The following is a 27,000-nucleotide window of genomic DNA, read 5'->3' as shown; positions in this document are numbered from 1 at the left end:
TCTCCCCGTGACCTGCGTGGGTTTTCTCCGGGTGCTCCGATTTCCTCCCACACTCCAAAGACGTAGAGGTTTGTAGGCTAATTGGCTTCAGTAAATTGTCCCTAGTGTGTGGGATAGTGTTAGTGTGTGGGGATCGCTGGTCGGCATGGACAGTGGGCTGAAGGGCCTGTTTCAACGCTGTATCGCTAAACTAGACTAAACAAAATTCAACTAAACACTCCTCAGTAATTGGACATTATGAAGTAACTCAGCGATTCAGGCAGCATACCTGGAGAACACAGATAGGCGATGCTTCGGGTTGGAACCCATCTTTGGACTAATTGTAGGGGGGACGGAAAGAATGCTGGAAAAGAGGAGGGGCAGGACAAGTTCATAAGTCACAGGAGCAAAATTAGGCCATTTGGCCCATCCAGTCTACATCGCCATTCAATCAAGGCCGATCTATCTTTCCCTCTCAATCCCATTCTCCCGCCTTCTCCCATGGCCAGTAATAGGTGAACTCAGGTGAGGGGGTCATTTGATAGACAGATTGTTGGACAAAGGTGGGAGATGAGGTGTGGTCTCGAGAGGATAAAGAGAGGGCTGGCTCGGCATTGGAGAAGTTAGAAAAGTGGATTGTGTATCCTTTGTAAACGGTTCAAGTGGAGGGGGAGGGGTGAACCGGTGTGAGGTCAGTCAGGTTTTGAGAGTGGGAGGGGAGATCGGTGAGGGTGAGTGTAGGGGAAAGGGGAAAGGGGGGAGGTGGGGAGAGGGGGGAGTGGGGGGTCTCTCAGCCTATGTTGTGTGCACATCTTGTCTGTTCTGATGCTGTCACTGAGAGTGAACTGGAGGCCATTTAAATTCAGCAGCAATCCTGTCTGCTCTTTTTCTGCACTGGGTAAGGGAGGATTCATAACATCATATGGCACAGGAACAGACTTCGATACCCACCATGTCCACACCAAGCACCCATTTACCCCAATCCACTTCCATCCTCATCTCATACTTCTTGTCTTTTCATCTCTGGCCTTTTGTCCAAAACACTTGCCTCTCATGAGGTCATAAGTGATCGGGGTAGAATTAGGCCATTCGGCCCATCAAGTCTACTCTGCCATTCAATCATGGCTGATCTAACTCTCCCTCCTAACCCCATTCTCCTGCCTTCTCGCCATAACCTCTGACACCTTTAGAATCTATCTATCTCTGCCTTAAAAATATCCACTGACTTTGATCTCCACAGCAAAGAATTCCACAGATTCACCACACCCTCTGACTAAAGACATTTCTCCTCATCTCCTTCCTAAAAGAACCTCCTTTAATTCTGAGGCTGTGGCCTCTAGTCCTAGACTCTCCCACTAGTGGAAGCATCCTCTGCACATCCACTCTATCCAAGCCTTTCACTATTCTGTACGTTTCAATGAGGTCCACCCTCATTCTTCTAAACTCAAACCCTCAACCCCCCCCCCACTGAATTCCACCTATCACTTGCCAGGCTTTGTCTTGCCCCTCCTCTCTTCCAGCTTCCTTCCCCCTCCTCCTCACCACCACAGAGTTTGAGTTTAGAAGAATGAGGAGGGACCTCATTGAAACATACAGAATAGTGAAAGGCTTGGATAGAGTGGATGTGGAGAGGATGTTTCCACTAGTGGGAGAGTCTAGGACTAGAGGTCATAGCCTCAGGATGAAAGGATGTTCTTTTAGGAAGGAGATGAGGAGGAATTTCTTTAGTCAGAGGGTGTGGTGAATCTGTGGAATTCTTTGCCACGGATGGCTGTGGAGGTCAAGTCAGTGGATATTTTTAAGGCAGAGAAAAGATAGATTCTTGATTGGTAAAGGTGTCAGAGGTTATGGGGAGAAGGCAGGAGAATGGGGTAAGGAGGGAGAGATAGATCAGCCATGATTGAATGGCAGAGTATTGATGGGCCGAATGGCCTAATTCTACCCCGATCACTTATGACCTTATGAGAGGCAAATGTTTTGGACAAAGGCCGGAGATGAAAAGAAGGGTCCCGACCCGAAACGTCACCTATTCATGAGCTTTCTCCAGCATGTTGTGGCTCCCATTTAATTTCCCACGCATCGCAGATTCCAATATTTACCGAGACACCACAGGCAGCTTTGCAGTGGTCAATTAAACTCAGAACACGGACGTCTTTGGGATGTGGGAGGAAACCAGAGCACTCAGACGCGTCCCACGCCTTCACGGGGAGAATGAGTAAGGCGCACGCAGACAGATTCTGAGGTCGGGATCGAACCTGGGTAATTGGAGTTGTGAGGCTGCTGTTCTGCTAGCTGCATCACTGTGCCGCCCGAAAGGTTGGCTGGTGTCCGGCGGGTTAGTGGTCACGTGCCGGTGGTGCAGCACAAAGGAGCCTTTGAACTCTCGAGTCAGCTGAGAAGCCAACTCTATTTCCCAACAGACCCGGCTGTGTTGCGGGACTGAACGGCATCCGCACACTGTCCCTGTGATCAACGTTGCTGTTCTGCAGCCGTTTCACCTTTTAAAAAAAAAATCAGTCAAAATAAACTTTATTCAGAATAAAAGAGATATACAAAAAAAGAACTGTGCAAAAAGTCTTCCCGACATTCCCAGAGGCTATGAATATGTGTAGGGAAATAACTGCAGACGCTGGTGCAAATCGAAGGTATCACAAAATGCTGGAGTAACTCAGCGGGTCAGGCAGCATCTCAGGAGAGAAGGAATGGGTGACGTTTCGGGTCCCGAAACGTCACCCATTCCTTCTCTCCTGAGATGCTGCCTGACCCTCTGAGTTACTCCAGCATTTTGTGATACCTTCGAGGCTATGAATATATTCATCAGCGTCACATTTGGTAGTGTTCACAGAAATATCATTACACCCTTGCCACTCGTGGCCCCCGAAGGTGATATCCCTTCCCTCGTTTGAGTGGCGTCTCCACCACACCCTGCCCCCCCCCATGTCCAGCAGCGGAAGGACCCTAGACTGTGGTCCTCCCACAACACCGAGCTTCAGTGCGTCCCTCAGCACGTACTCCTGCAGTCTGCAGCGGGCCATTTGGCAACACTCCCCGACGGACAGCTCGCTCTGCTGGGAGGCCGACAAAGCTCGGGCAGGCCAAAGAGCGTCCTTCACCGAGTTGATGTGCCTTCCGACAGCACTCGATGTCCGTCTCCGAATGTGGCCCTGAGAAAGGCCCGTAAATCAGGGAGTCCTCTGTTAAGAAGATGCTCAGGGGAAAAACCGTGACAGAATACAGAGCTTTATTTGTCATTCGGTACCGAGGTACCGAACAAAATTACATTGCAGTCACACACAAAAAACAAAAAAAAAGAACACAAGACACCTGACCCCAACACAAACATCCATCACAGTGACTCCAAACACCCCCTCACTGTGATGGAGGCAACAAAACTTCCCCTCTCTTCCCCACGCCCACGGACAGACAGCTCGTCCCTGACCGACCCGCACAGTCCCCGCAAGGGGATGGAAGTCCCCGCGGCCGAGCCGCACCGGGCGCTGAAAAGTCCCGCGGCCGAGCCGGGCGATTGAAGGCCCCGCGGCCGAGCCGTACCGGGTGCTGAAACGTCCCGTGACCGTGCCGGGCAATGTTAGGCCCCGTGGCCGTACCGTGCGCTGCTAAGTCCCGCGGCCGAGCCGCACCGGGCGATGTTAGGTCCCGCGGCCGAGCCGCACCAGCGATGTAAAGTCCCGCGGCCGAGCCGCGCCGGGCGATGGAAGGCCCCGCGGCTGAGCCGCACCTGGCGCTGAACCGTCCCGCGGCCGCACCGGGTGATGTTAGGTCCCGCGGCCGAGCCGCACCAGCGGTGTAAAGTCCAGCGGCCGAGTCGCACCGAGCGATGGAAGGCCCGCGGCCGAGCCGCGCCCTGCGCCGTGAGGAAGAGACCTAAAAAGGAAAGGTTTCCCCCACCACCCCCCACCCCACCCCCCCCCCCACCCCCCACACACATACACAGCCAAAAAACAAAAACAAAAACCATCCCAACACCGACACACAACAAAAAAAAGGAAAAAAGACGAACAGACTGCCAGCGAGCCGCAGCCGTTAGGCGCCGCCACACGTGACCATTCTTAGGTCCGCCACACGTGACGTTAGGCGCCGCCACACGTGACGATGACCATTCTTCCCCAGACACTCTTTGCAAAGCCACACTCTGCGAAGAGGTGGGCAACCGTCTCTTGTCTGCCCGCCAGCAGTTCACAAGTGATGCCTGTGATCACCGATCAACTGGACTCTGACAACTTCCATTCATTTTCCAGACACACTTTATTTGTGTGCACCAGGACAGCAGCACTCTCCCAGTTACTGCACTACTCTGAAACTCCACTCACAACCTCAACTTTTTATACAGATTTTGATCCTTGAAATAGACGATAGACAATAGGTGCAGTAGCAGGCCATTCGGCCCTTCGAGCCAGCACCGCCATTCACTGTGATCATGGCTGATCATCCACAATCAGTACCCCGTTCCTGCCTTCTCCCCAGATCCCTTGACTCCGCTAACATTAAGAGCTCTATCTAACTCTCTCATGAAAGCATCCATAGAGTCCCAGCCTACTCAACCTCTCCCTACAGCTAAGACCCTCCAGCCCAGGTGACATCTTTGTAAATCGTCTCTGTACCCTTTCCAGCTAGACAACATCTTTCGCATAACATGGTGCCCAGAACTGAACACAATAGTCAACATCTGATACAAGTGCAACGTGACCTCCCAACTTCTATAACCAACGTAGGTGAATGATGCCGTTTACAAGTGCAAGATTCCCTGGCATTAGTAGCTGCCGCACAGGAGCTAAAAGCGATACAAGTGATTGCATTGCTTCTAACTGTTTGAACTTGATATATTGTCATGTTTAATTGCATTGTTATAGAGTGCCTGATTCCTCTTCATTCCCCACACCCTCCTCCACATGCGATCAGGAGCTATTACTGCACCTGATAAATGTAGTTGTCTTTTGGCAGTCGGCCCACTCTGTTAATCACACGAGTATCGGGAAAGGAAATCTCGGCTCCACAGTACAATTTATTTAGGTATTTGCCGCTTTGAAAATGATTCACTCCTCCCCGATGCTTTGCTCTGAGCTGGGCTAACTGGAGTTCAATGTGAATCTGATGGCTTTGATCCATGCAGTGAACACAACACTGGCATTTGTGGTGGGTAGGATGGAGGGGCAGTGACTGAACGATTGGAGAACTGATTGTAATTCATACCCCGCTCCAAGTTTAAGCCTCGCTGCTGTAACAGGGTCTAATCAATTGTGTGGTCAGATGCCTGGTGGCGTTATACCCACCATATTTGGCTTTGACATGGTGTAGGGTGGCACGGTGGCGCAGGGGTAGAGCTACTGCCTTACAGCGCCAGAGACCTGGGTTCAATCCTGACTACGGATGCTGTCTGTACGGAGTTTGTGCATTCTCCCTGTGACCTGTGTGGGTTTCCCCCCGAGATCTTCGGTTTCCTCCCACGCTCCAAAGACGTAGAGGTTTGTAGGTTAATTGGCTTGGTATCAACCTAAAATGTAAATTTGTCCCCAGTGTGTGTCGGGTAGTGTTAATGTGCGGGGATCGCTTGTTGGGGCTGTGGGGTGTATCGCTAAACTAATCTAGGGATGGAGAGCAAGATATCTAATCTGGCCAGCAGGTCAAAGTAAAAGGGGTGTGCACTATTAAAAATAATATCACCATCTGAGCTATTGGGAGAGGTTGAGCAGGCTGAGACTATTCCTTGGAGTGCAGGAGGTTGAGGGGTGATCTTATGGAGGTGTATAAAATCATGAAAGGAATAGATTGGGTAAATGCACAATCTCTGTAGTGGTATCGAGGACCAGAGGTTTAAGGTGAAGGGGAAAAGATTTCCTGGGAATCTGTGAGGTAACTTTTTCACACAAAGGATGATGGGTGTATGGAATGAGCTGCCAGAGGAGGTAGTTGAGACAGGGACTATTGCAGCATATAAGGAACAATTCGACAGGTGATTGGATAGGACAGGTTTAGAGGGATATGAGCCAAACGCTGGCCGGTGGGACCAGTGTAGATGGGACATGTTGGTCAGTGTGGGCAAGTTGGACTGAAAGGCCTGTTTCATGCTGTATGATTCTATGACTCTATCTGTGGGACAAGGCAGAACTGCTGCCTCACAGCACCAGGGACCCAGGTTCGATCCTGACCTCGGTTGCTGTCCATGTGGAGTTTGTATGTACTCCCTGTAACCGCGTGGGTTTCCATCGGGTGCTTCAGTTTCCTCCCACATCCCAAAGACGTGCGGGTTTATAGGCGAATTGGCTGCTGTGAATGACCCCTTATGTGTAGGGAGTGGAAGAGAGAGTGGGATGACGTAGAACTGGTGTGAACGTGTAATGGATGTTTGGCATCGAGTCTGGGCTGAAGGGCTTGTTTCCATGTTGCATCTCTAAACTAAATATTGTTTTAGCCTTCACGAAATCTAATCTAAAAGTAGCAGTACTTCCGATAGTTGGTGGATTTGCATGGATTAGTGCTCATGAACCCACTACCATCTGACTAGTAGTAACGATGGTATCATGAGGAAATAATGGACCTCGTTTAGTGTCACACTCTGGCATCAAATGAAGTTTTGCTTTGCAAATTGTTCCAGCGTACATCAGTTCAGTGTAGTTTATTGTCACGTGTAACGAGGTACATTGAAAAGCTTTTATAAGGTCATAAGGCATAGGAGTAGAATTAGGCCATTCGGCCCATTAAGTGTACACCGCCATTCAGTCATGATACATGAAACGTGAAATTAAAGTGATGAGTGGAAAGGATTGGGGATGTGCAAAGATCGGGGGGGGAGTCAGTCTACCTCACGACAGAAGGGGGAGGAGTTCTACAAATTGATAGCCACAGGGAAAAAGGAATTCCTGTGGGATAAGAATGATATTTTAATACAAATCATGCACATTGCACTCACATCAAAATGCTCCCAGCAGCTTCCACCGTTTAAACTATTCTCACTTTCTGCAGATTTGATAATGTTTTTGTAATCTTTATTGGCGGCTTTAATGTGCTGCCCAAGAGTTCATTGAGGTCTGCCGTTTGCCATCAAGCCTACTCCGCCATTCAATCATGGCTGATCTATCTCTCCCTCCTAACCCCAATCTCCTGCCTTCTCCCCATAACCTCTGACACCTGTAGTAATCTAGAATCTATCAATCTCTGCCGTAAAAATATCCATGGACATGACCTCCACATCCTTCTGAGCAAATAATTCCACAGATTCATTCTGACTAAAGAAATTCCTCCTCATCTCCTTCCCAAAAGAACGTGCTTTAATTCTGATTTAATTTGTTGCGCTCTGACCAGCCAGCGGAAAGACAATGCACGAGTACAATCTTGAGCGTTTGTACGTCGGTCAGGTCTTCATGGGTGAAGGTGCTATCGTGCCCCTCGGGCGGCTGGCTAACTAACCGTTGAATGTGATCTTTCTCCAGAACAGAGACAACTACATCCGCACCTGTAAACTTTTCCCCGACGGCCGCAGTCTGATTGTGGGCGGAGAAGCCAACACCATTTCCATCTGGGACCTGGCAGCTCCAAGCCCCCGGATCAAGGCGGAGCTGGCCTCGTCCGCTCCCGCCTGCTACGCCCTGGCCATCAGCCCGGACGCCAAAGTCTGCTTCTCCTGCTGCAGCGACGGAAGCATCTTTGTCTGGGACTTGCACAATGAGACGCTCATTAGGTGAGTCCGGCCGTGCGCGGAAAGCACCGTGTCGGGGGAGAGGCATCACGCCGCGCGCGGTCTGGGGACAGCTCCGCCCAGACCGCCACACAAACCAACCTGCCTTCCACTGATAGACGCAAACAGCTGGAGTAACTCAGCGGGTCAGGCAGCGTCTCTGGAGAAGAGGAGTAAGTGACATAGAAACATAGAAAATAGGTGCAGGAGTAGGCCATTCGGCCCTTCGAGCCTGCACCGCCATTCAATATGATCATGGCTGATCATCCAGCTCAGTAACCTGTACCTGCCTTCTCTCCATACCCCCTGATCCCTTTAGCCACAAGGGCCACATCTAACTCCCTCTTAAATATAGCCAATGAACCGGCCTCAACTACCTTCTGTGGCAGAGAATTCCACAGACTCACCACTCTCTGTGTGAAGAAATGTTTTCTCATCTCGGTCCTAAAAGACTTCCCCCTTATCCTTAAGCTGTGATCCCTGGTTCTGGACTTCCCCAACATCAGGAACAATCTTCCCGCATCTAGCCTCTCCAACCCCTTAAGAATTTTATATGTTTCAATAAGATCCCCCCTCAGTCTTCTAAATTCCAGCGAGTATAAGCCTAGTCTATCCAGTTTTCATTCATATGAAAGTCCTGCCATCCCAGGGATCAATCTGGTGAACCTTCTCTGTACGTTTTGGGCGGAGACCCTTCTTCAGTCGAGACTCCTCCCTTCCATTGACTCTATTTACACCTCATGCTGCCTCAGCAAGGCCACCAGCATAATCAAGAATGAGTCTCATCCCGGTCACTCCCTCCTCTCCTCTCCCATCAGGCAAGAGTTATTGAAGTGTGAAAACGCACACCTCCAGATTCTGGGACAGTTTCTTCCCAGCGGTTATTTTTTTTAGATTTAGAGATACAGCGCAGAAACAGGCCCTTCGGCCCACCGGGTCCGCGCCGCCCAGCGATCCCCGCACATTAACACTATCCTACACACACTAGGAGAGAATTTTTACATTTGCCCAGCCAATTAACCTACATACTTGCACGTCTTTGGAGTGTGGGAGGAAACCGAAGATCTCGGAGAAAACCCACGCAGGTCACGGGGAGAACGTACAAACTCCTTACAGACGGCGCCCGTAATCAGGATCTGAGTCTCCGGCGCTGCATTCGCTGTAAGGCAGCAACTCTACCGCTGCGCCACCGTGCCGTTATCAGGCAACTGAATCATCCTACCACAACCAGAGAGCAGTCCTGAGCTACTATTTACCTCATCGAGCTATCTTTACTGGACTTTATCTTGCACTAAACATTATTCCCGAAATGACTTATCTGTACACTGCGGATGACTCGATTATAATCATGGGCTGGCATGATGCTGACTGGTGAGCACACAACGAAAGCTTTTCCCTGTACCTCGGTACACGTGACAATAAACTACACTAAACTAAAGTTAGCTTTGAAGATCGGGCATCAGCAGAGCTAATGATCAAGAAAGGCAGATTCATTCTGGGGTGGGACACAGAGCTGGAGTAATCAGCGAGTCAGGCAGCATCTCTGGAGAAATATGAAGAAGGGTCCCAACCCGAAACATCACCTATCCATGCTGCTGCCTGCCCCCCTTGAGTTACCCTGTCCAGCACTTTGTGTCCTTTTTTGTAAACTTTTAAATTTGTATGAAACATCTGGTTACTTCATCATACCACCCAGTGGTATGAACATCGACTTCTCCAACTTTAGATAGTTCCTCTGTCCCTCCCTTCCCCTCCTCCTTCCCAGATCTCCCTCCATCTTCCTGTCTCCACCTATATCCTTCCTTTGTCCCGCCCCCCTGGCATCAGTCTGAAGAAGGGTCTCGACCCGAAACGTCACCCATTCCTTCTCTCCTGAGATGCTGCCTGACCTGCTGAGTTACTCCAGCATTTTGTGAATAAATCGATTTGTACCAGCATCTGCAGTTATTTTCTTATACATATGGTTACTTCATCAATTGGACTTTCTCATTTGAAATATGTCAAGCAAGGTACGATACGATACGATAGAACTTTATTTCTCCCAGGAGGGAAATTGATCAGCCAACAGTCATAAAACACAAGATACGTGAAACATGAAATTAAAATGATGAGTGGGAAGGATTGGGGATGTGCAAAGATCGGGAGGGAGGAGGGGGAGTCAGTCCACCCCATGACAGAAGGGGAAGGAGTTCTACAATTTGATAGCCACAGGGGAAAAAGGAATTCCAGTGGGATAAGAATGATATTTTAATACAAATCTTGCACTTTGCTCTCACATCAAAATGCTCCCAGCGGCCTCCACCGTTTAAAACTATTCTCACGTTCTGCAGACTTGATAATGTTTTTGTAATCTTTATTGGCGGCTTTAACGTGCTGCCCAAGAGTTCATTGAGGTCTGCCGTTTGCTTCATGAACTCCACTTCCCTTTGGCAGGGGTGCCATGAATTTGTGGCCTTGCTGTGGTGCGGTTGGGTGGTTTCCTGAGCTGTGATCTTTCATCTATTAGTTGCACAAAGTGGTGTCTGCAGTTCCAAATGAAGACCCTGTTCCAGCGGCTGCTGAATAATAAACAAAAAAAGCTGGATAACATTCCTCCGGGAGCTCTGGTTTCCTCCCACGTCCCAATGATGTGCGGTTTGGTAGCTTCATTGCTTCCTGTAAATTGCCCCTAGATTGTAGGGATTGGCACTTTTAAAGGCAGGTTTTAAGCTTGGTGGCGTATGGCGGACTTGGTGGGCTGAAAGGCCTGTTTTCGCGCTGTATCTCTAAACGAAACTAAATTAAAAGCTTACAACCCAGCGGTATGAATGTTGGTTTCAAATAACCGAGTAACCCTTGCTATTGAGGGCGTGCAGCGTAGGTTTACTAGGTTAATTCCCGGAATAGCGGGACTGTCATATGTGGAAAGACTGGAGCGGCTAGGCTTGTATACACTGGAATTTAGAAGGATCAGAGGGGATCTTAACCATATAACCATATAACAATTACAGCACGGAAACAGGCCCGTTCGGCCCTACCAGTCCACGCCGACCACTTTCTCTGACCTAGTCTCATCTACCTGCTCTCAGACCATAACCCTCCAATCCCCTCCAATCCATATACCTATCCAATTTACTCTTAAATAATAAAATCGAGCCAGCCTCCACCACTTCCAGCGGAAGCTCATTCCATACAGCCACCACCCTCTGAGTAAAGAAGTTACCCCTTATGTTACCCCTAAACTTTTGTCCCTTAATTCTGAAGTTATGTCCCCTTGTTGGAATCTTCCCCACTCTCAAAGGGAAAAGCCTACCCACGTCAACTCTGTCCGTCCCTCTTAAAATTTTTAAAACCTCTATCAAGTCCCCCCTCAACCTTCCACGCTCCAAAGAATAAAGACCCAACCTGTTCAACCTCTCTCTGTAGCTTAAGTGCTGAAACCCAGGCAACATTCTAGTAAATCTCCTCTGTACCCTCTCCATTTTGTCGACATCCTTCCAATAATTTGGCGACCAGAACTGCACACCATACTCCAGATTCGGCCTCACCAATGCCCTGTACAATTTCAACATTACATCCCAACTTCTATATTCGATGCTCTGATTTATAAAGGCAAGCATACCAAACGCCTTCTTCACCACCCTATCCACATGAGATTCCACCTTCAGGGAACAATGCACAGTTATTCCCAGATCCCTCTGTTCCACTGCATTCCTCAATTCCCTACCATTTACCCTGTACGTCCTATTTTGATTTGTCCTACCAAAATGCAGCACCTCACACTTATCAGCATTAAACTCCATCTGCCATCTCTCAGCCCACCCTTCCAAAAGGCCCAAGTCTCTCTGTAGACTTTGAAAATCTACCTCACTATCAACTACTCCACCTATCTTAGTATCATCTGCATACTTACTAATCCAATTTGCCACACCATCATCCAGATCATTAATGTAAATGACAAACAACAGTGGACCCAACACAGATCCCTGGGGTACTCCACTAGACACTGGCCTCCAACCTGACATACAGTTGTCAACCATTACCCTCTGGTATCTCCCATTCAGCCATTGTTGAATCCATCTTGCAACCTCACTATTAATACCCAACGATTTAATCTTCTTAATCAACCTTCCATGTGGAACCTTGTCAAATGCCTTACTGAAGTCCATATAGACAACATCCACAGCCTTGCCCTTATCAATTTCCCTGGTAACCTCTTCAAAAAATTCAAGAAGATTAGTCAAACATGACCTTCCAGGCACAAATCCATGTTGACTGTTTCTAATCAGGCCTTGTTTATCCAAGTGATTATATATATTGTCCCTAAGTATCTTTTCCATTAATTTCCCCACCACAGACGTCAATCTAACAGGTCTATAATTGCTAGGTTTACTTTTAGAACCTTTTTTAAACAAAGGCACAACATGCGCAATGCGCCAATCTTCTGGCACCATCCCCGTTTCTAATGACGTTTGAAATATTTCCGTCATAGCCCCTGCTATTTCTGCACTAACTTCCCTCAATGTTGCTAGATGCAGGAAAAAATGTTCCCAATGTTGGGGGAGTCCAGAACCAGGGGCCACAGTCTTTAAGAGTAAAGGGGAGGCCATTTAAAACTGAGGTGAAAAAAAACTTTTTCTGTGCCAGAGAGTTGTGAATTTGTGGAATTCTCTGCCACAGAAGGCAGTGGAGGCCAATTCACTGGATGAATTTAAAAGAGAGTTAGATGGAGCTCTAGGGGCTAGCGGAATCAAGGGATATGGGGAGAAGGCAGGCACAGGTTACTGATTGTGGATGATTAGCCATGATCACAATGAATGGTGGTGCTGGCTCGAAGGGCCAAATGGCCTCCTCCTGCACCTATTTTCTCAGTTTTTATGTTTCCCCCGATGGCGTGGGTTTTCTCCGAGATCTTCGGTTTCCTCCCACACTCCAAAGACATACAGGTTTATAGGTAAATTGGCTTGGTGTAAGTGTAAATTGTCCCTAGTGTGTGCAGGATAGTGTTAATGTTTGGAGATCGCTGGTCGTTGCCGACTTGGTGGGCTGAAGGCCTGTTTTCGCGCTCTCGCTAAACAAAACTAAATTAAAAGCTTACAACCCAGCGGTATGGATATTGTTTCAAGTAACTTTGAGTATCCCTTGCAACCCCTCTCTCTACGTCCCTCGCCCACCCTAGTCATTGTACTAGTTTCACTGTCGTCCTGGTGAGTTTCATTGTCTGCAACTCGTTTTCACCTAGCCCACAGCTAACAATGGCCTGCTTCCGGTATCATCGTTACATTTTTGCATATCTTTCATTCATTTGTTTTATATCTCTCTCCATCACCGTCTATACCTCTCGTTTCCCTTTCCGCTGACTCTCAGTCTGAAGAAGGGTCTCGACCTAAAACGCCACCTGCTCCTTTTCTCCTGCGATGTTGTCTGACCCGCTGAGTTACTCCTGCATTTTGCGTCTGTCCTCGGGTTAAGCCTTTCCTTGTTACGTATGAGCTGGCAACCATAAACTGAACACTCAACTATCTGCTACTGCTGATGTGGAGCCGATAATCGTAACCAAGTCATTTATCAGCCGAGTCCCTGAGGTGCTGTACGGTGAGTTTGTTGACAGCATTCCAGTTGTTAATGTGGGATTACTAACCCGTTTGATGCAAAGCCAATAATGACTACAGATGCATTTCTGCAGTGCACTTTATGGTTAAATTCTTTATATTGATGTATGGTATTTTCAGGTCCATGATCATTGATTTTTTCAATAACTGCACAATCTTTAATAGACAATAGACAATAGGTGCAGGAGGAGGCCATTCGGCCCTTCGAGCCAGCACCGCCATTCAATGTGATCCTGGCTGATCATTCTCAATCAGTACCCCGTTCCTGCCTTCTCCCCATACCCCCTGACTCCGCTATCCTTAAGAGCTCTATCTAGCTCTCTCTTCAATGCATTCAGAGAATTGGCCTCCACTGCCTTCTGAGGCAGAGAATTCCACAGATTCATAACTCTCTGACTGAAAAAGTTTTTCCTCATCTCAGTTCTAAATGGCCTACCTCTTATTCTTAAACTGTGGCCCCTTGTTCTGGACTCCCCCAACATTGGGAACATGTTTCCTGCCTCTAACGTGTCCAACCCCTTAATAATCTTATACGTTTCGATAAGATCTCCTCTCATCCTTCTAAATTCCAGTGTATACAAGCCTAGTCGTTCCAGACTTTCAACATACGACAGTCCCGCCATTCCGGGAATTAACCTAGTAAAGCTACGCTGCATGCCCTCAATAGCAAGAATATCCTTCCTCAAATTTGGAGACCAAAACTGCACACAGTACTCCAGGTGCGGTCTCACTAGGGCCCTGTACAACTGCAGAAGGACTTCTTTGCTCCTATACTCAACTCCTCTTGTTATGAAGGCCAACATTCCATTGGCTTTCTTCACTGCCTGCTGTACCTGCATGCTTCCTTTCAGTGACTGATGCACTAGGACACCCAGATCTCGTTGTACGTCCCCTGTTCCTAACTTAAGTGAAGTTTTTTGTTTTTAGTTTAGCTTAGTTTCGAGGTGCAGTGCAGAAACAGGTCCTTCCATGCTGACCTGCGACCCCCCACACGCTAGCAATGTCTTACACACCCGGGCCAATTTACAACTTTTACCGAAGCCGATTAACCTACAAACCTGTGCGTCGTTGGAGTGTGGGAGGAGACCGGAGCATCCGGGGAAAACCCACGCTGTCACAGGGAGAACGTTCAAACTCTTTACAGACAGTGCCCGTAGTCAGGATCGAACCCAAGTCTCTGATGCTGTAAGGCAGCAACTCTACCGCTGCGCCACCGTGCTGCCCTGGAGATGGGTGTTTTCAAGAGAGAGTTAGATTTAGCTCTAAAGGCTAAAGGAATAAAGGGATATGGGAAAAAAAAGCAGGAACGGGGTACTGATTTTGGATGGTCAGCCATGATCGTATAGAATGGCGGTGCTGGCACGAAGGGCCGAATGGCCTACCCCTACACCTATTTTCTATATTTCTACGGTCAGCTTTTTGCGGAGCTGGTTAGTTTTAGACACGTTGTACATCGGTGTGAAATTCTGCACGTTGTAACGTGGTATCGACACTGAAACGCTGTGTGTTTTTGTTTCCGCACCCAGGCAGTTCCAGGGCCACTCTGATGGAGTCAGCTGCACAGACATCTCCAATGATGGGACGAAGCTGTGGACCGGCGCGCTGGACAACACGGTCAGGTGCTGGGATCTGCGCGAGGGGCGGCAGGTGCATCAGCATGACTTTGCATCACAGGTACGTACGTACGTGCCTGTTGTCAAATGTGGGAGCACCCGTCCCCGGTCTTTCATTTCATCCTCTGCCTGACCTACCCCAGGCGAACAATCAGTTCTTGACTCGGGAACACTGAAGATAGACACAAAATGCTGGGGTAATGGAGAAGGACATGGGTGACGTTTCGGGTCAGTCTGAAGAAGGGTCTCGACCCGAAACGTCACCCTTTCCTTCCCTCCAGAGATGCTGCCTGTCCCGCTGAGTTACTCCAGAATGTTGTGTCCATCTTTTGATTTAAACCAGCATCTGCAGTTCTTTCCTACACATTTTGGGAACACTGAACCTTCCTCAGTTCAGTCTTTAGACTTTAGCGATGCAGCGTGGAAACTGGCCCTTCAGCCCACCGAGTCCGCGCCGACCAGCGAAATCCCCCGTACACGAACACTACCCTATACACTTGAGACAACTTGCAATTTACACCAAAGCCAATGAACCCACAAACTTACAGGAGGGATCTGCAGATGCTGGTAGGCACCAAGGATAGATACAAAATGATGGATCGAGAGTCTGAAGAAGGGTCTTGACCTGAAAAGTCACCCATTCCTTCTCTCCATAGATGCTGCCTGTCCCAGTGAGTTACTCCAGTATTTTGTGTCTATCTTAACCAACAAACCTGCATGTCTTTTTTTATGTGGGAGTGAACTGGAGCACCCAGAGAAAACCCACGCGGTCACAGGGAGAACGTACAAACTTTGTTCAGACAGCATCTGTGGTCAGGGCTGGCCTGGGCTGTTTAAATGGAGGTACAGAAGAAGGAACAGAATGGCTTTTTGCTCCCTCAAATAAACATAGCACAAAAAGTAAGGAAATTTGTGTTTGGTAGATTATTTCTTTGTTGTAACAATGCTTCTTGGCAATAAATCTTATACCGTTGGAAAGCCTGTTTATTTCCCTTTTAAATGGTGCCACATTTGTAAGGAACATGCATTTGTGGGATGAGCAGCAGAGCTGAGTATATGGGTTGCGCCCATGAAAAATCTGCCAAATCTTCTCTGCCAATGCCAAACAGCTTATTCTGCCATTGACTCTTGTTTGGTGTGTTTGGTGGATTGGATGATTGAAGTCTGAAGAAACAAGACATATTGGCAATTTAACAATTTATTCATTTAATGAACAGGAGCCACAGTAGCGTGTGGAAGAACCATACACAGCCACAACAGCCTGGCACCTCCTCCTCATGCCGGTCACCAGCCTGGTCACACACTGATGTGGGATGGCATCCCATTCTTGTCAGCACCTGGGGGTACCAGAAGCTCAAAACAAGAGTCAATAGCAACAGCAGAATAAGCTGTTTGGCATTGGCAGAGAAGATTTGGCAAATTTTTCATGGGTGCAACCCATATACTCAGCTCTGCTGCTCATCCCACAAATGCATGTTCCTTACAAATGTGGCACCATTTAAAAGGGAAATAAACAGGCTTTCCAACGGTATAAGATTTATTGCCAAGAAGCATTGTTACAACAAAGAAATAATCTACCAAACACAAATTTCCTTACTTTTTGTGCTATGTTTATTTTAAGGACTGGCATGGTGCCGCAGCTGATAGAGCTGCTGCCTTAAAGGGCCAGTGATGCCAGATTGGATCCTGATCTCGGGCGCTACCTGTGTGACGTTTACATGTTCCCCCTGTGGAGACCGTGCGGAGAACTCCAATTCACGCCGGTTCCATGTTATCCCACTTTCCCATCCACTCCCTACACACTGGGGGCAATTTACAGAGACCAATTAACCTACAAACCCACACGTCTTTGGGATGCGGGAGGAAACCGGAGCACCCGGAGGAAACCCACGCAGTCATAGTAAGAAAGGACAAACGACGCACACAGCAGCCGAGGTCAGGATTGAACCCGGCCGGGTCTCTGGTGCTGTGAGGCAGTGGCTGCAAATATTTTTACTCTGCAATGAATGCCTGGTTTCAACTAATTCATGCTTGGAGATGAACTGGATTTTTGGAACTGTGTCGGAAGCAACTGCAGACGCTGGTTTAAACCAAAGATAGACACAAAAAGCTGGAGGGTCTCGACCCGAAACGTCACCCATTCCTTCTCTCCAGAGATGCTGCCTGTCCCGCTGAGTTACTCCAGCATTTTGTGTCCATCTTCTGGATTTGGAACTTACTGATTGGAACCAATGAATTTATGAATTCATCCATCTGGTCACCTTAAAAGATATTGTGATAAAAAAAATATGGTAAGCAGAAATGTGCTTTTAGATGTAACTAATGGTAGCAAATGTATAAAATGAAGCAAGTTCCTCTTATTGTGACTGCACTGTCTTTGGGGCATGAGGCGTTTCTTTTAATTTGTGTTCAAGAATTATGATGTCCTTATTCAACTGGGTTTTAGATTTATAGTTTAGTCTAGAGATGCAGTGCAGAAACAGGCCCCTCGGCCCACCGAGTCCACGCCCACCGAGTCCACGCCCACCGAGTCCACGCCCACCAGCGATCCCTGTACAATAACACTATCAGACACACTAGGGACAATTTACAATTTTTACAGAAGCCAATTAGCCTCCAAACCTGCATGTCTTCGGCATGTGGGAAGAAACCAGAGCACCCTGAGAAAACCCACAGGGTCACAGGGAGAACATACAAACTACGGACAGATAGTACCTGTAGTCAGGATCGAACCCGGGTCTGCGCTGCAAGACTGCAACTCCAGTCTGAAGAAGGGTCCCGAGCTGAAACGTCGCCCATCCTTGTCCTCCAGAGATGCTGCTGAGTTACTCCAGCACTTCATGTTTATCTTCGGTATCTGCAAGCATCTGCAGTTCCTTTCTACTGTTCAAGGTTTCTCCATTTACAGGTTTGACCGAGCCCCTACTTCTCCTTTGCCACCTGGAGATATGGCCTTTGCTGTTCTCCACTGAGGTTTTCCTTTTTGATTGCGCTGCAAAAAACAGTGTATCTATGCCCGACTGCCTGAGCTGCAATCCTTACTCCCCGCACTGCTGGTGTGTCAGGTGAGGTTGGGGCAGCACTGTGGCACAGTGGTAGAGTTGCTGCCTTACAACCCCAGAGATCCGGGTTCGATCCTGACTATAGATGCTGTCCGTACGGAGTTTGCACGTTCTCCCCGTGACCTGCGCGGGTTTTCCCCGGTTTCCTCCCACGCTCCAAAGACGTACAGGTTTGTAGGTTAGTCGGTATCGTTAAAAATTGTAAATTGTCCCTAGTGTGTGTAGAATAGTGTTAATGTGCGGGGATCGCTGGTCGGCCCGTCCCGGTGGGCCGAAGGGCCTGTTTCCGCGCTGTATCTCTAAACTAAACTACTTGCCAGTAGAGTTTGCCTTTGAACGCGTTGTTTTCCTTTCCCCCACAGATCTTTGCACTAGGATGCTGCCCGACAGGAGGTTGGCTTGCTGTGGGAACAGAGAGCAGCAACGTGGAGGTTTTACACGTCAACAAACCAGATAAATATCAACTCCACCTTCACGAGAGCTGCGTTCTCTCACTCAAATTTGCTTATTGTGGTAAGAACCGACTCTGTGATTTTAGCTTCATTAACAGCCTATGTTTAGGTTCGTTATTGTCACCTGTGCCAAGGTTCAGTGAAAAGGTTTCGCTTGCGTGCCAGCTGATTAGATAATGCTTTGCATGAATACAGTCAAGCCCAATACAAGTGCAAAGGGTTAATGGCACCCGTCCATCTGCAGAGATGATGGTGCGGCCTGGCGCGGTCCTGCTTGGAGAGGGGGATTTTTTCATCCGTGGTTACACCTCACTCTGCCCAGCAAGGATGAAGTGTCCTCTCCCTTTGATTTGGCCGCTGAGCCTGGGCAGATAAATGGGAATACAAACTCGCCCAGCACCTGTATTCCCCTCTCGACCTGGTCGGCTGATTCCAGAGGAACGGCGTGGCTGCTACGTCTGGGGCCTACTCAGTTGCAGGGGTTGCCGGAAGGCGGACGCACAAGAGATCAGCCGACCGTCTCTGGGGACTCCAGCTCCAGTGCCTTTGGCTCTCCTGAGCCTTACCCACAAGGCAGTGGGGTGCTATTTAACCCACAGTTGGGACCTGGTTGATGGACGTCAGGAGGTGTCCACACGTCGGTGGGCCAGAGTTCCTCCGTGATCCCCGCGCAGTTTAGCCTGGGACTGAAGGTGGGCCCAGTTACCATGTGTTGCCACGAGGAGGCACTGCGAGAGTCTTGGTGATGCAGGGGTTGTGTACTGGCAGTACAAAGGGTAGAGCAAAGAGAAAGATAAAAGAGTGCAAAAGATACAATATACTTCTAGGCATTGGAGCGTAATAATTCCTGAGGAAAAGTCCAGTATCTGCAGTGAAGTAGGTTGAGGAATCAGGATTGTAGACTAGCTCATGGAGCACTGTTCAGGTCTAGTAATAGAGGGGACAGGGCTGTTCCTGAGTTTGCAGGTATGTGCTTTCATGCCCCTGTGCCTTTTGCCTGACAGGAGTGGGGAGAAGAAGGAATGAGTGGGATGATTTTGTTGGCTACTTGCCCAAGGCAGCACGATGTGTAGATGGAATCTGCTATGTGATGGACTGGCGAAATCTAGGCCACCTGTAAACTCTGCAGTTTCTTGCGGTCTTGGGCAGAGATCTTCACAAATTTCATTCAGGTCTTCATCAAATCAGAAGGCCGGTTTTTCCATGCCCAACTTGTCCGGGCTGACCAAGTTGCCAGTCCAAGGTAGTCCCACCTGTCTGCCTTCCCCAGACCCAAATCACACCAGGCCTTTCCTATCCAAGTGCCTCTCATTATTGTACCTGCCTCCACTACATCTTAGAGACATAGAAACTAGGTGCAGGAGGAGGCCATTTGGCCCTTCGGGCCAGCACCGCCATACAGTCATACAGCGTGGAAACAGGCCCTTTCCCCCTCCCCCCACCTCCCTCTCCCCCCACCTCCCTCCCCCCCCCACCTCCCTCCCCCCCCACCTCCCTCTCCCCCCCACCTCCCTCTCCCCCCCACCTCCCTCTCCCCCCCACCTTCCTCTCCCCCCACCTCCCTCTCCCTCTCCCCGCCACCTCCCTCTCTCTCTCCCCCCCACCTCCCTCTCCCTCTCCCCCCACCTCCCTCTCCCTCTCCCCCCCACCTCCCTCTCCCTCTCCCCCCCACCTCCCTCTCCCTCTCCCCCCCCCACCCTCTCCCCCCCACCCTCTCCCCCCACCCTCTCCCCTCACCCTCTCCCCTCACCCTCTTCCCCCCCACCCTCTTCCCCCCCACCTTCCTCTCCCTCTCCCCCCTCCCCCACCTCCCTCCCCCACCTCCCTCTCCCTCCCCCACCTCCCTCTCCCCCCCACCCTCTCCCCCCCACCCTCTCCCCCCCACCCTCTCCCCCCCACCCTCTCCCCCCCCACCCTCTCCCCCCCACCTCCCTCTCCCTCTCCGCCCCACCTCCCTCTCCCTCCCCCTCCCCCACCTCCATCTCCCCCCCTCTCCCCCCCCCACCCTCTCCCCCCCTCTCCCCCCCACCCTCTCCCCCCCACCCTCTCCCCCCCACCCTCTCCCCCCCACCCTCTCCCCCCCCCACCCTCTCCCCCCCACCCTCTCCCCCCCCACCCTCTCCCCCCCCACCCTCTCCCCCCCCACCCTCTCCCCCCCACCCTCTCCACCCCCACCCTCTCCCCCCCCACCCTCTCCCCCCCCCACCCTCTCCCCCCCACCCTCTCCCCCCCCACCCTCTCCCCCCCCCACCCTCTCCCCCCCCACCCTCTCCCCCCCCACCCTCTCCCCCCCCCACCCTCTCCCCCCCCACCCTCTCCCCCCCCACCCTCCCCCCCCCCACCCTCTCCCCCCCCACCCTCTCCCCCCCCACCCTCTCCCCCCCCACCCTCTCCCCCCCCACCCTCTCCCCCCCACCCTCTCCCCCCCCACCCTCTCCCCCCCACCCTCTCCCCCCCACCCTCTCCCCCCCCCACCCTCTCCCCCCCACCCTCTCCCCCCACCACCCTCTCCCCCACCACCCTCTCCCCCCCACCACCCTCTCCCCCCCACCACCCTCTCCCCCCCACCTCCCTCTCCCCCCCACCTCCCTCTCCCCCCCACCTCCCTCTCCCTCTCCCTCTCCCTCTCCCTCTCCCTCTCCCTCTCCCTCTCCCTCTCCCTCTCCCTCTCCCTCTTCCCCCTCTTCCCCCTCTTCCCCCTCCCCCCTCCCCCTCTTCCCCCTCTTCCCCCTCCTCCCCCCTCCCCCTCTTCCCCCTCCTCCCCCCTCCCCCTCCCCCTCTCTTCCCCCTCCCCCCCACCTCCCCCTCCCCCCCACCTCCCTCTCCCCCCCACCCTCTCCCCCCCACCCTCTCCCCCCCACCCTCTCCCCCCCCACCCTCTCCCCCCCCACCCTCTCCCCCCCACCTCCCTCTCCCTCTCCGCCCCACCTCCCTCTCCCTCCCCCTCCCCCACCTCCATCTCCCCCCCTCTCCCCCCCCCACCCTCTCCCCCCCTCTCCCCCCCACCCTCTCCCCCCCACCCTCTCCCCCCCACCCTCTCCCCCCCCCACCCTCTCCCCCCCACCCTCTCCCCCCCCACCCTCTCCCCCCCCACCCTCTCCCCCCCCACCCTCTCCCCCCCCACCCTCTCCCCCCCACCCTCTCCACCCCCACCCTCTCCCCCCCCACCCTCTCCCCCCCCCACCCTCTCCCCCCCACCCTCTCCCCCCCCACCCTCTCCCCCCCCCACCCTCTCCCCCCCCACCCTCTCCCCCCCCACCCTCTCCCCCCCCCCACCCTCTCCCCCCCCACCCTCTCCCCCCCCACCCTCCCCCCCCCCACCCTCTCCCCCCCCACCCTCTCCCCCCCCACCCTCTCCCCCCCCACCCTCTCCCCCCCACCCTCTCCCCCCCCACCCTCTCCCCCCCACCCTCTCCCCCCCACCCTCTCCCCCCCCCACCCTCTCCCCCCCACCCTCTCCCCCCCACCCTCTCCCCCCACCACCCTCTCCCCCCACCACCCTCTCCCCCCCACCACCCTCTCCCCCCCACCACCCTCTCCCCCCCACCTCCCTCTCCCCCCCACCTCCCTCTCCCCCCCACCTCCCTCTCCCTCTCCCTCTCCCTCTCCCTCTCCCTCTCCCTCTCCCTCTCCCTCTCCCTCTCCCTCTCCCTCTCCCTCTCCCTCTCCCTCTCCCTCTCCCTCTCCCTCTCCCTCTCCCTCTTCCCCCTCTTCCCCCTCTTCCCCCTCCCCCCTCTTCCCCCTCCCCCCTCCCCCTCTTCCCCCTCTTCCCCCTCTTCCCCCTCCTCCCCCTCTTCCCCCTCCTCCCCCCTCCCCCTCCCCCTCTCTTCCCCCTCCCCCCCACCTCCCCCTCCCCCCCACCTCCCTCTCTCCCTCCCTCTCTCCCCCCACAGCTATGAGGCTGTGCTTCAGGGCTGAACCAGTTGTAACATTTTAAAGAGGTTTTCAATTAAATGATCGGCTGGTTCTGTAATTGGTTGCCACTGTCACTGACCCTGCAAGCTAATAGCTTTTGAGAGAGGTTATTTGCTATAAATCTTGCAGTAACAAGATTGAGACTCGGAAGCTTTCTTGTGCTTTGAAAGATTTATTTGAAAATGTCTTTACTGTGGATAAAATTGTCAAAGTGCCTCAGGTGTTTTTGGTTAAATTGCATTGGCTTTGTTTGGCTGTCGTTAGTAGTCTTTAATTGCTATATGTACTGGCAATTCTTACTTGCTGCAGATTTACAGGCTCGTTAATGCAAAAAAACTCAAATAAATGTACAAAATGTGATAATATAATAAATTAATAATCAGTAACTCTGGGTAACCGGACTATAGTGGCGCAAAACCCAAGCCACACAGTACAACTAAAACATAGCCCATGGCGGATCATGTGTAAGAAGGAACTGCAGATGCTGGTTTACACCGAAGATAGTCACAAATTGCTGTAGTAACTCAGCGGCTGAGGCAGCATCTCTGGAGAAAAGGAATAGGTGGCGTTTCGGTTCGAGACCCTTCATCAGACTGAACCGCTGAGTTACACCAGCATTTTGTGTCTCCTCTGTAAGTATTGTGAACCTGAAGTTCACACAAATGCCCTTTACTAGCATTATACCAGAGACAACTAGGTTTAAGCCAAAAAAAAACAATTTACCATTACTACCAAAGGCAATAACTAATTGAACAAATCAAATAGCTTAAATCCAATACTTACAGCAGGTGTAGATCATAGTTGCTGAGGTGGTGGTTAGCATTGAGCAGTGTTCTGCAGGCTGATGGTTGCTGGGAAGAAACTGTTCTTGTACCCGTGGTCATGGTTATCAGGCTCCTGTCCCAATGGTAGCAGCGAGATCAGAGTGTGGTGGGTGTGTCTTTGATAATATCCTTTGCACCATTTTTGAGGCAGCAGCTTCTGTGCTCGCCGACTACTCATTTTTTTGTTGTTGTTTCAAATTGGGTTTTGGGAGGGAAAAGAATTTCGGAAGTGATTGGGGTTGTTTGAAGGTAGGAGGTGACATCGAGCCCCTACTGTGTGGATCAGGCAGATGGACTAGAGTCAAAGAGTCATGTAGAACCAGGCCCATCGGCCCAACTTGCCCACACCCACCAACATGTCCCATCTACTCTAGCCCCACCTACCTGCGTTTGGCCCATATCCCTCCAAACCCATTTAAAATTATAAAAGGACTAGACAAGCTAGTTGCAGGAAAAATGTTCCCAATGTTGGCAGAGTCCAGAACCAGGGGCCACAGTCTTAGAATAAAGGGGAGGCCATTTAAAACTGTGGTGAGAAGGAACGTTTTCACCCAGAGAGTTGTGAATTTGTGGAATTCTCTGCCACAGAAGGCAGTGGAGGCCACTTCACTGGATGAATTTAAAAGAGAGTTAGACAGAGCTCTAGGGGCTAGCGGAATCAAGGGATATGGGGAGAAGGCAGGCACGGGTTACTGATTGTGGATGATCAGCCATGATCACAACGAATGGCGGTGCTGGCTCGAAGGGCCGAATGGCCTCCTCCTGCACCTATTTTGTATGTTTCTATGTTCTATGTTTCTATGTAAACCTGGCATATCCATCTACCTGTCTAAATGTTTCTTAAACATTGCGATAGTACCTGCCTCAACTACCTCCTCCGGCAGCTCGTTCCGTACACCCACCACCTTTTGTATGAAACAATTACCCCTCAGGTTCCTATTCAATCTTTCCCCTCTCACCTTAAACCTATGTCCTCTGGTTCTCGATTCCCCTCCTCTGGCCAAGAGACCCTGAGTTTACTCAATCTAATCCTCTCATGATTTTGTACACTTCTATAAGTTCACCCCTTATCCACAGGGCTCCAAGGAATAGAGTCCTTGCCTGCTTGACTGCTCCTTATAATTCAGGCCCTTGAGTCCTGGCAACATCCACGTAAATCTTTTCTGCGCCCTTTCCAGCTTGACAACAACTTTCCTATAGTATGGTGCCCAAAACTGACCCAATCCTCTAAAATGTGGCCTAACCAACGTCTTATATAACTGCAACATGACCCCCCTCCCCCACCAACTTCTACACTCTAAACGAGTGACCAATGAAGGGCAAAGTGCCAAAAGCCTTTTTGACCACCCTACTTACCTGAGATGCCACTTTCAAGGAATAAGAGTAATTGATCCAGGTGAAGTGGGTGGATATCAGTGGTTACTAAGGAAGGCAAGTCCTGAGATTTCTCCTAACACAACAAGCCACGATCACTGCATCATCACAGATGATGTCAGCTATGTCAGAGAGGATTTTCCTGGACTTCTACAGGTGTACAGTGGAGAGCACATTGGCTGGTTGCATCACGACCTGGTTCGGCAACTTGAACGCCCGGGAGCGAAGAAGACTGCAAAAGGTTGTGAACACTGCCCAGTCCATCACCGGCTCTGATCTCCCCACCATCGAAGGGAGTTACCGGAGTCACTGCCTCAAAAAGGCAGCCAGCATCATCAGAGACCCACACCACCCTGGCTGGCCACACACTCATTTCACCCCTGCCATCAGGAAGAAAGTGCAGGGGCCTGAAAACTGTAAAGTCCAGGTTCAGAAACAGCTTCTTCCCTGCAGCCATTCACGGCTATTAAACACGACAGCCTCAAATAAGCTCTGAACTACATAGACGATTATTGTTATTATTGCACTATTATCGTTGTTTTTTGTGAGTACACATGTGTGCGTATGTGTGTGTGTGTGTGTGTGTGTGTGTGTATATATATATATATATATATATATGTGTGTGATCTATAAACAAAAACATTTCTTCACACAGAGAGTGGTGAGTCTGTTGAATTCTCTGCCACAGAAGGTAGTTGAGGCCAGTTCATTGGCTATATTTAAGAGGGAGTTAGATGTGGCCCTTATGGCTAAAGGGATCAGGGGGTATGGAGAGAAGGCAGGTTCAGGTTACTGAGCTGGATGATCAGCCATGATCATATTGAATGGCGGTGCAGGCTCGAAGGGCCGAATGGCCTACTCCTGCACCTATTTTCTATGTTTCTATGTGTATATGTTTATATACACACGCTGAACTATATATTTTTTTGTTTATTATATTGTTTCCTGTGCACTATGTTGACATGTTCTGTCGTGCTGCTGCAAGTAAGAATGTCATTGTTCTATCTGGGACACATGATAATAAAACTCTTGACTCGATGCATCACCAAACTCAAACAGCGACTGTCTTTCTAATACTACTTGAATATAGAACCTAGAACGATCCAGCAAAGGAACAGGCACCTCCATGCCCAGCACGATGCCTGGTTAAATTATTCTCCTCTGCCCGCCCCTGTAACCTCAGGCCAAGCCACATGTCGGAGCGAGGCCATTCATGCTCTGACTTTGTCCCTTCCACAGGTAAATGGTTTGTAAGCACTGGAAAAGACAACTTGCTAAACGCGTGGAGAGTACCGTACGGAGCAAGTATATTCCAGGTAGGAAACAAAAACCACAGTGCATCTTGGCTGTGTTTTTATGCTGGCGTGACTATTTTTAGGTGCTATTTGGATCAGTATGCCTTGGTTAAAAAATGGCAGTTAATTGATTCATGTTAAGTTACTGTTAAAGTATTTCTGAGTAAAGAGTCCCTCAATAATATCTGGGCATTACTTGTAAACGGTTTGACCTTTGGCTTTGTGTTGTGGTTGCTCTGTGGGTTAATTGGTTTAATGCAACTTTCCACTGTATTCTGCCAAAGCTTCTCTGTGCTCACTATTATTCAACCCTTCCACCACCTTCTTTGGCAGATCTTTGATATCTGGCTTTTTTTAATTTTAGATTTGCAAAAGAGAGACAAATTACTCTGTTTTCTACCTGTTTTTTAAAAGTTGCTCCTTCAAGACCCAAGTTCAGTTTAGACCCAAGGAACAGGCCCTTCAGCCCACCGAGTCCACACCAACCAACGATGGCCCGTACACTAGTTGTATCCTACATCCCTGGGATAATTTACAGAAGCCAATTAAATTACAAACCCGGGGGTCTTTGGAATGGGGCAGGAAACCTGGAGCACCTGGAGGAAACCCATGTGGTCACTGAGAGAACGTACAAACTCCATGCGGGTAGCACCCAGAGTCTGGATCGAACCTGGGTCTCTGGTGCCGTGAGGCAGCACCTCTACCAGCTTCACACTGTGCCACTCTCAGTATATAAATGAGCACATCCAATGACTGAATGTTGTACCGTTGCCCACTTGCAGCCAGTCAGTGTTTCAGTTAGTTTGAACTTCTCTCTTATTTAGTCGTTCCATTCTCACTTAGGCAGTCTTGATTCAATGATTAAGTATGGGGAGAGGCAGGGAGACAACGTTGTCTTGTATTTTGCTCAGATCGATGGGTATAATTGCCCTCCAGTGAGCAGTATTGAAAGAGGAAAATGGATAAGGAGTTGCTGAAGGTTACAAGCAGACTGCCTTTCAGTGGAACAAATAGCTTGATGCTTCTTGTCCAGTTTTGCAGGCAGAATGCTTAAGTGGGACACACCAAGAAGTCTCTCATCACTGTCCAGAATCGGAATAGGAGAAAGATGTGCGGGTTTGTAGGTTAATTGTAAATTGCCCCTAACATGTGTGTTGGGGGTGGACGAGAAAGTGGGATAACATAGAACTAGGGTGAACAAT

General features: G+C 50.4%; 1 protein-coding gene across 6 annotated transcripts in view; it reads left to right on the top strand.

Moving 5' to 3' along the window:
• Positions 1-27,000, top strand: part of LOC144607165 (transducin-like enhancer protein 4) — a 567,195-nt gene that overhangs the window by 535,444 nt on the left and 4,751 nt on the right. For all 6 annotated transcript variants that reach the window (XM_078423813.1, XM_078423817.1, XM_078423814.1 and 3 more), the window contains 4 exons: positions 7,428-7,675; positions 14,790-14,937; positions 18,301-18,451; positions 25,743-25,819. In XM_078423813.1, coding sequence (XP_078279939.1) covers positions 7,428-7,675; positions 14,790-14,937; positions 18,301-18,451; positions 25,743-25,819 — 624 coding nt within the window. The remainder of the gene's footprint in view (positions 1-7,427; positions 7,676-14,789; positions 14,938-18,300; positions 18,452-25,742; positions 25,820-27,000) is intronic.

The sequence above is a fragment of the Rhinoraja longicauda genome, chromosome 28, assembly GCF_053455715.1.
Source record: "Rhinoraja longicauda isolate Sanriku21f chromosome 28, sRhiLon1.1, whole genome shotgun sequence".
In the NCBI taxonomy this organism is placed as follows: Eukaryota; Metazoa; Chordata; class Chondrichthyes; order Rajiformes; family Arhynchobatidae; genus Rhinoraja; species Rhinoraja longicauda.
This window is presented reverse-complemented; position numbering and strand designations above follow the sequence as displayed.